General features: G+C 42.2%; 1 protein-coding gene across 1 annotated transcript; it reads right to left on the bottom strand.

Annotated features, from left to right (window-relative positions):
• Positions 1–315: 315 nt before the first annotated feature.
• On the bottom strand, positions 316–5,698 carry dlb (deltaB). Its single transcript, XM_029447356.1, has 7 exons — positions 5,479–5,698; positions 5,150–5,389; positions 4,956–5,013; positions 4,570–4,827; positions 2,985–3,346; positions 2,106–2,322; positions 316–1,889 (listed from the first exon to the last, which is right to left on the bottom strand). Exons 1-7 carry the CDS (start codon positions 5,527–5,529, stop codon positions 1,174–1,176), a joined length of 1,902 nt encoding a protein of 633 aa, XP_029303216.1. The 5' UTR covers positions 5,530–5,698; the 3' UTR covers positions 316–1,173.
• Between the last annotated feature and the right edge of the window lie 4,185 nt (positions 5,699–9,883).

Raw genomic sequence — 9,883 nt, 5'->3', positions numbered from 1 at the left:
AGAGAATTGCAAATTGAACGTCATTGGGTTTTTGGGTGATCAGTTGGACAAAAGACGAAACATTTCCCACTATTTTCTATTTTTTTAAATAGACTAAACAATTAGCCGATTAATTGAGAAAAACAATTGGCAGATTAATCAATAATGAAGATAATTCTTAGTTGCAGCCTCACCTCATTAATGACCCTAACATACTTAAGTAACCAGGGATTTATAGCATACAAAATCTCATCTTAATCTCCCTTTAGTATTCCGTCTATGAATAAAGGTGCAGGGTTCGCGCTTGTGGAACAGACATTTAAATCCAGAATTACATCAAAGCAAATAGTTTATTCCACATCACAACCACAACATTTTGAAATTAAATAGTATGAATGAGAACATGTAACATAACACAAACTTTGGCATGAACACAAAATGGCACATGAAAGAGCAATATGATCAGTAGTAAATAAACTATAGATATATAAATTACAGTAATAGCTGGCTTTGTGTGATAAAGCACATTTTCCTCATATCCCTGCACTGAATAATTTTGAGATATTTCACACAGCCCATAAAACATCCAGGTACATCAAGTGTCGGTCTTCATTCAGAATCATATAAATATATCTCTACATCTGTGACAATCGAAGTGAAGCCATAAACATAAGTTTTCAAATAAATAAATAATATAAATAATAAAAATGATGGTACGCACAATAAGGAAATAATGTCCAAAGGAAGATTGAAACGCAAAACAAAAATTAAGAGTTTAAAAAATGAGAAACAATCAAACAAAGTGAACATATTTATAACATTAACCCATTAATACATATTTTGGGCAGGTTTTCCAAAGGTGGTCGGAGTATTGTGACTTCCTGTATTTGGTTTGTGTTGTAGGTCCTATGAAAAGTGGATCGGATTATTTGTTTCTTTGGATCTTAAACATGAAAGAGCTTTGCCCCATATACTTATTCAAAAATCTTTGTAAAATCAACTTCATCAGAATAGTTCATCTGTCAATATTTTGTTTTTTATGCTTACATTTTTAATGGTACGTTATCTTCTGCATAAGCAGAGTGGTTTCCAACTCATGGATTTGCTCCTTTCTTCACTGTGCGTGAAGAGAGAGGAGCAACAAGTGCTAATATTCCTTTACCCCTGTGTGAACGTCCATGTTTTCTGTCTGTTTCATCTCAGCCCTGCCCCAGAGCCCAGGCCAGCTTCGTCCCTCCACATAAAATCCTGACGCTCATCTCTGGCCAGGCTACTCTCCACAGGACTGTGCCTGTACCCAGATCTTCCTTCTGGGCAGAGGGAGAGGCTAAGACGAGCCGTGCCGTTGCTGATCTTGAACAGGCCGTTAGGACTGAGGAAGGCTTCTCTTTCGCTTCCTCCCAGGTTGTTGACCGTCTCCAAGTCATTGTAGACTGCAATGTCGCTCAGCTGCTTCCTTCCCTGTAGTCTCCTCCTCCTCCTCAAGAAGATAATACCCGCCACCAGAACCAGCACCAGGATGGCCAGAATACAGGAGATGGTGAGGGTGGCGGAGGAGGGCTGGGAGGTTTGGCGCAAAGCGGGCTTGAAACTGGGCTGGAGCGTGAACTCACAGCTCGGACCCATAAAGCCTTTAGGGCACTGGCACACCGGCCCAGTGAAGTGGGTGAAGCAAGTGCCACCATTCTGGCATGGGAGGGCGCCACAAGCATCTGACCTCACGCTGCAGTTCTTGCCGGTGTACCCCAGGGTGCAAGAGCAGGTGTAGTCATTCACACCGTCTTGGCAGGTTCCGGCATTTTGGCAGGGGGTTGAAGCGCAGTCGTCAATGTTGACCTGGCAGTTGGCACCGGTGAAGCCTGCCTGACAACGGCACAAGACGCTCTGGCCGAGGTCCAGACACTCACCACCTGCGGGAGGGAGAAAACACTTTAGCATCCAAGAGATCAGGGACAACCCTTTGTTTGAAGGAGTGTTAATGGGATTACATTCAAACTCTCTGTACTAAGTGCATTGATGTTGGAGTGTTAACAGTGATACCTATTCACAAAAACTATTTCATATTCAGCCAAGAAACTGCTTATTTGCCTTTCAGCCACAAGATGTCGCCAGAGGTGAGAACTCACTGTTCAGACAGGGTCTGTTGCTGCAGCGGTCCAGCTTCTTCTCACAGTTGGAGCCGGTGTAGCTGGGTGGGCAGCGGCAGGTGTAGCCTCCAGTCATCGTCTCCACACAGGTGCCGCCGTTGAAGCAGGGACCGTCTGCACAAGTCATGGCAATGATCTCGCAGTTCTTACCGTAGAATCCCTGTGGGCAGGTGCATGAGTAGTCGTTCTCCAGGTCCTGTGGACAGAGGTAGAAAAAACTTCACGTTAAGAAATAAATAAAGTCGGGCAGGGATGTGTGGAACCCTGTAGTTCTGGAGCTGTTCCGTTTGTTTTGCAGGGTAGAATAAAGGATGAGTCCTGATACAAGCTCTTGATTTTCAGTATGCTTTCAGATGAGATCAGAGTACATGAAGTTTAAACTTTGCAGTTTCAGCAGTCCATCAAAGGCCGATCAACTGCATTATATGTCATTGTCAACTGTTACCTTTTGCATTACTGTGCTTGCAATGGAAGACACAAACATTGGTTTCGCTGCTTAAAGTGAAATAACTTTATTTAATCTGCTAACACTGCTATACTGTAGGCAGACACCACCCGATTCCATTCCCTCAATTGCAATTTAACTTTGTGTTGCAAATTGCAATTGTTTAGTATTAAATAGCTTCTATTTTAGTTGTATTATACTTTGTTTGTATACAGTAGATGTTAATAATGTATATACTGGTAGTATAACTTTAAGTTACTGTTCTTCTACTTCTGCTGTTGTGACACTTGAACTTCCCTGCATGGGATCCTATATATCTTATCTTATCCTTGGTAGTCGTGTTTAATTATTGCAACTATTTTAGTATCAGTGCACCTCTAAACTAAACAGACTTGATCCCCTTGTGTACTCACATTGCAGCTGCCTCCGTTCTTGCAGGGGTTGCTGTCACACTCGTTGGTTTCCAGCTCACAGTTAGTACCTCCGAAGCCGGGCCGGCAGGTGCAGGTGTAGCTCCCCTGGCCCGTGTTGGTGCATGTTGCTCCATTGGCACAGGGCTTGTGGTTGGTGCAGTAGTTGAGGTCCTGGTCGCAGAAGAGGCCCCCCCAGCCTTCCTGACAGTTACACTGCCAAGGCTGGTTGCACGTCCCATGGAGGCAGCCTGGGTAGCGGACGCATTCAATACAGGAGGGGCCCTGCCAGCCCATGCGACACGTACAGCCCCCTGGGGCCTCGCAGTAGCCGTGCTTTTCACTGCAGTCCGCCGAGCAGATGGCTGGAGAGGAGAGGGAAAGGGAGGGTGTGTGATTACAATGGATACGCCTTCTCATACATCTCTCTCACACACACACACACACACACACACACACACACACACACACACACACACACACACACACACGTACAGGGCCCCCTGTCTGACCCCAGCGCTGTTCCAGACTTCACTGTTGGTTAAGTATTGAGCCAAGCAGCTGGCAGGCACACTGCTGGAGAAAAAAAATGGTTTCTTTTATCTCACACACACACACACACATACACACACACACACACACACACACACACACACACACACACACACACACACACACATACACATACACACATTTTTCAAGGTGAGACGTGTGTGTGTGTGTGTGTGTGTGTGTGTGTGTGTGTGTGTGTGTGTGTGTGTGTGTGTGTGTGTGTGTGTGTGTATGTGTGTGTAATGGGGGCCACAGCTCTTTCTCTCATTGTAACAGAGAACAAAAGGCAGATGGAACACCACAGACGGTTTTGCAAAAGAATAAAACACAACACTACGGGACATCACTCAGATAAAGGAAGCACTCTATGTGCTCTGAAAAGATTCTTGTCTGTGTAGGAGATCAAAAGTCACACATTTAGTCTCTGCCTTGACAAAACTTGAGTCTAATTTTTTGTGTCTTTTAAAAAGTTTTGGTTGTCTTGACTTGCAAATATCCAGTCCCTCAATGTTACTGTGTGAGTAACAAATGCCTTTGGCTGCCTCCACTCCCTAAGTTCTCTCAGCTGCTTTATTTGAAGAGAGTTAAGGAAACTCCTATGAGACCTTTAGAGCAAACAGTTTTCAGAAGGATGCCATTTACCTAATGTGTTGTATTTGTTTATTCTACTGTTTTTATCCTTGTATTGAATTCTGTTTTATTCACTCTTTATATTTGTTCTTCCCACGTTAAATAGTTTGGAACTTTGTTTGATGCTATATAAATAAAGTTGTTTTTATTACAATTAGGAATGAATTATTTACTAAATTAATGTGATATTGAAATGTTTATGATAACGTAGAAAACTACAAAATAAGGCAGGTTAAAATCTACTACTACTACTATCAATGTACTTTAAATCTATACAGTATATGTGTGGTTGAATCCAGAGTTTTTCTCCCGCCGCAGGTTAGTCACTGAACTGCACGCAGAGAATTACGACAGGATGGAAGTGCCTTGCTCAAGGACACTTAGGTACTTATAATTATACACTTACGCTCAGAGCAGTAGTTTCCCTTCCAGCCCTCCAGGCAGATGCGGTTGCCCTCCTCATCGCAGGTGTAGTGGCCCAGTGTGTCGTCTCTCGGCCTGCAGTACTCGGCACAGCCGTCTCCAAAGTAGTACTCGTCGCAGAAGACGTGGTAGGAGTAGCGCAGCTCGCTCTGCTCGCCAAAGTGCACGTCCTGGGACCAGTCCTCGCCGATGGCAAGTCTCCTCCTGGTCGCCAAGCGGCTCACAAGGTTGTTTTGGTTGTCTGCAGAGAGAAGGGACATTTAACACATGTTATTATCTTGCAACAGGCAAAGTGCATGTGATTTATCTTGTATTAAAGTGTTATTGATATCAATAAAACCATTAAATCGGCCGCCAGAAACAACCTACCTGTGTATTCAGTCGGAGATTCAGCGTTCCAGGCTTCAATAATCAACGAAAATGTTCCCTAGAACAGAAAAAAACGTTGAGAGCTTTCAAGTACAATAGCATTGATGCATATTGGTCAATGTGGGTATTTTACGCACTTATCAGACATTGATAAATTAATTGGCAGATTGTTTAACTATGATTTTTCCATTTACCGGCCATTTGAAGTGGAAAGGCACCCTGATGGGAGCACTGCTGGAAATCGAAGTGTGATCAGCCCTGATAACGTTGGTGTGTCCGGTGCCAAAGGTGCATGGCGGCTCCGCTGAGATCACATCCTCCGGGTGTTTAAGGCAAATTCTGAAAAATATGTGACAGTCCCTGTGTCTCCTGCAGATACGTTGCGCCGTGTGGAATGAATTAATTTTCAGCTCAAACACACCAGAGGACCAAACCTGCAATGACAGAAAAACAGGATATCAGACACGCTGTGCGTAAACACATTCTGAGATTGTTATTTCAGCACAAACAGAAGCCAACTTACTACGTGCACTAAGGCCAAAGCCAAGAGGTATATCAGGTGTAGATGTGCCATTTCTTCTCAGAGTTTGATTTCCAGTTCTAAGTGGATGTCCGCATTCGTCGCGTGCAATAATATTCCCAAAAGGTGTTGAAGAAAACTCAAAAAAGTTTCATCACTTTGAACTCTGTGATCCTGTTGCTGTATCTTAAATCCTTGTCTTCTCCTACGTCCTATAGTTGGAACTCCACTTGTTTTGGTTCTGCTGCGTAAAAGACGCTGAGTAGTTTTATACCCTCTGATGCTGCGCGTCATAGGCAAAGAGGTGGAGCCGGAGCGGACCTCAGGGGAGCAGCCTGACACAGGGGCCCTGCCTGCCTGGGGATTTAGAAAGCCCACATTACACCTGGACTAAATTCTTAATAGGAATATGTATAAGAAGTTGGAGCAGGGCATATATGTTTAGCATTACTGCATGAATCTTAACCACTAAAGCTTATGTGTTTGGTGGAACATAATCGCCATTATTGGCTAAAACTAAAGCAGCACTCTCCAGAAGAACATTTAATATACTATATATTTTAAGTGAAAAACGACTCTAGGCCAAATATGAAAAACACCTCATACAAGAGAATAAAAACATTTTTTACATTCAGATTTTGGGAAATTTGGTAAACAATGAGCGTGCGAGAACATTATCGGATGTAGGCCACCGCATTTCATCAAACATGGACGTCAACAGTTAACTTTGTCACCAATGTATAGATCATTGTTTGGAAAGTTGTTTTATTTGGAGCTTGCCTACACACTAAACAAAGATCAGAAGGAAGCGGGGAAGAATAGTGCATAACTTTTCTTTCTATACTTCCAACAATATAATTGCTCTGACGCGTGTGGGGTGACAAAGAGTGGGCAGGTCCCGGATAAGAACTATTGTGCGTCGAGCGGCTATTCAGGCCTCTTCTGTCGCACTCTTGGGCCTGGAGAAGACTGCGCGGGTATGAAAGAAGGAGGGGTGGTGTGGCTCGCTCGTGTGTGTGTGTGTGTGTGTGTGTGTGTGTGTGTGTGTGTGTGTGTGTGTGTGTGTGTGTGTGTGTGTGTGTGAGAGAGAGAGAGGGGGGGTTCTGCGGAGTTTGGACTATCATGTTGCTTTTGTCTGGACCTCATGCGAACAGCTGTATGGTAATCAACGGCACATGGCTCCAAACCCGGCTATTGTCTCCCCAAAGCGTCCACCCACAGCACACACACACACACACACACACACACACACACACACACACACACACACACACACACACACACACACACACACACACACACACACACACACACACACTCTCTGTATTGATTTAGGAAGGGTTCTGGTCGGCCGTCAGTTTCAGCAGCTGTCGCTGCAGCGATGGTGTTATTTGCTCATGGAGCTGATATCAGACACGCTGTGCGTAAAGACATTTTGAGATTGTTATTTCAGCACTAAGGCCAAAGCCAAGAGGTATATCAGGTGTAGATGTGCCATTTCTTCTCAAAGTTAGATTTCCAGTTTTAAGATGTTGAAGAAAACTCAAAAAGGTTCATCACTCTGAACTCCTTTATCATGTTGCAGTATCTTAAATCCTTGTCTTCTCCTACGTCCTATAGTTGGGACTCCACTTGTTTTGGTTCTGCTGCGTAAAAGACGCTGAGTAGTTGTATACCTCATAGAGCTGATCCAGCCTTCAACACTGATAGAAACGTGCATGACTGATTTAATAGAACAATAAGCAGCCTCAGAATTATATCATAAGGAGCTTTACGCACTTAAAAATAAATATTGGTTTGTGTTTGTTTTCTTTATCTTTGCCTGGAGGTGAGTTTAACGTAACTGTATCCAAACAGTGATGGTCATTGACATCGCTGTGATACATTAACAAATAAACACTAACATATATAAAAAGCGAGTTTGAATCAGACTGTCTGAATGCAGATTAAATGAGTCATTAGGACTACAGTGGACAGAACATCTGAACAAACTGACTAAAGTCAAAGATTTCAATATGGCAACTGCATGACATTTTTGCGTTATTATTAATCCCACACTGAAAGTGTGCGTTGGGTTATGTGTATGCGTATGGTGATAGGCGGGTGGGGGTAGGGTCCTATTGATATTATAATGAGGAAAGGGGACGCGTGCCTGAGGTGGCCCCCTGAACATCCTGGCACGCTTCTCTGCAGGACAGGGTCCTAAACGAGGGAGGGCACATACACAGTTGTATGTAAAGTAAGTAAAAACGCTAGAGCAGCTTCTTGCAGTTATTCATGGTCAGCGCACACTTTTATTTCAAACCTTGAGTTCAGAACCGTGGTTCTAAAAGTGGGACCAAGTAACCAAGGTATTCCAGTAGGTCCCTTACAAAATTAAGACAATTTAGATTTTATTACAATTTCTGCAGGTAATCCAAAGAAGATAATGCACCAGACTGTAATCTAAGGGTTCATTCTTTTTTCTCAGTACAATGTTCCCTACAAATGTACTTTCAATGCAAAAATGGCTTGTATACAGCAACAAGGTAAATCTTTTGGTAACACTTTAAAATAATTGACACATGTAAAAATGAATGTATATGTGGTCTGAATATGATGACTAAACCACTTGTTAGGAACCTGCTGTCTCTGATTTCTTGTCAATAACTAATCGTAAAGATAATGATGAAGTTATGAGGGACTACTTAGAAACTATTCAGGATTATGTTTCATTTTACGTCAAGGGACACAAAAACAATAACTAATATTTAAGTAATTAGTAATTAAAGGTTCAATATGTAGTTCTGAATCACCTGCTCCAAAGAAATAGGGGCAGTATTTCACCTCCACTACTGGCTCCATACAATCTAAATTCATCAAAACCATCAGTATGTATGTAGTATAAAGTATAAGTATACATAATAATATGTTAACCTGTTTATATATTTTAGTTGTAGTAGTTTGTCATATTTATTTTATTATACGTTTCAGAGTATCTAATGTATTCTTTATATTGTGTATTGTGTTCTACAGCTTTATCTCTCTTCTAGTGTTGATATATTTACTGTGTATTTTATAGTCACTTCATCAGAGCAGACTGGAACTCTGAGAGTCTAAATGTTATCTTCTAATCTTCAGGTGGAGCTCAGATATCTGTGTTACTGTGTCACTGGGGGCTGTACGCTCCGTGTAACATTATGTGTTGATAGTTTGTATGTTGGCTTGGGTCCGGGCGGCAGACATGAGGAAATTACTTGTGTCTTTGTTTCGTTCTCCGCGTCGACATAGGACTGCTTCCAGGGAGGAAAGTGTGCAGCCACTGCAAGTCCTGAGTCTGCTGAGTCAGCAGCTGTTCTTCTTCTCCCTCTGTACTGAGGCAGACTGGAGCTACAGTGACTCACTATTCATCCTAGACAGGACGGGCCAGCACTAGTCAGTTAGCATGCTAATTTAGATATCTCTACAACACAACACAGAGACGTCTTTGACATAACGTCAACACTGTTACCTCTTCACACTCTGTTGATGATGATAGTTCAGTGTTTTAATGTTTTAAGTTTAAATTCTGGCAGATCTTACACATTGAACCTTTAAAGAGTTGTGTGATGTCCACTAATTCAGAGTTAATCAGGAACGACTCATGAAAGATGTCAAATTGATGAGTATAATCGATTCACAGATATTCATAAAGTAATGATTACTTAATTATTATTTAATATAGGATCTCCCAGTCTGTTCTCTGGTAACTCATCATTATCTACTTTAATTATTAGAGTATTATTAGCAAAGTACTCTTTAATGATTCATCAATTATCAGTTGTTCCTGATTCCTTCCTCACTTGTTTCTTAATTAACAAATCATTAGCTACTTGTCTGTTTAGCTTAACTTGATAAGAAGTTACTCATAAACTAATGCTTCACCAGTTGTTACTTCCTCATTTGTTCCCTGGTACACATGGTGTTGTGTCCATTACATTACATGACAGGTCATTCAGCAGACGCTCTTATCCAGAGCAACTTACAGTGAACTAACTACAGCGAGAGTCTCTCTGGAGCTGCTCAGGGTTAACTGCCTTGCTCAGGGGTACAATGGTGGCAGCCCTGGTGTTGAACTCACAACCTTCTGGTGTTTTATTTGGTGTCGTGTCCATTTTTGTAAAGTGATACCAACTTTTAAAATGTTCTCTACTGACTCAGTCATGAGTTTGGTGTAGTACCAACATGCTTTGTATATCATATTATTTGAGGATGAAATTGTATTTTTCTTTTCACAAAGACGAGACAAAAAGCTTTATTTTCATTTCTGGAACCTCCGCCAAAGTTACAGCCTCTGGATGATCTTAATAAAGAGCTGCTAAATATATGGTTACTACAGCAACTGAACAGGTGAACTAAGCGGAGGCACCAGCTCTTTGGCTGCTCTTGA

This window comes from Cottoperca gobio, chromosome 14 (assembly GCF_900634415.1).
Source record: "Cottoperca gobio chromosome 14, fCotGob3.1, whole genome shotgun sequence".
In the NCBI taxonomy this organism is placed as follows: Eukaryota; Metazoa; Chordata; class Actinopteri; order Perciformes; family Bovichtidae; genus Cottoperca; species Cottoperca gobio.
Note: the sequence above shows the minus strand (reverse complement) of the source record. Positions and strands in the feature narration are given on the sequence as shown.

Excerpts from the sequence above, each read along its gene's own strand:
- dlb (XM_029447356.1), bottom strand. The coding sequence starts at position 5,529 with ATGGCACATCTACACCTGATATACCTCTTGGCTTTGGCCTTAGTGCAC. Across the intron at positions 3,347-4,569 it reads GGGAAACTACTGCTCTGAGC|CCATCTGCTCGGCGGACTGC; the intron begins GTAAGTGTATAA and ends TCTCCTCTCCAG. Across the intron at positions 1,890-2,105 it reads CAACAGACCCTGTCTGAACA|GTGGTGAGTGTCTGGACCTC; the intron begins GTGAGTTCTCAC and ends TCCCTCCCGCAG.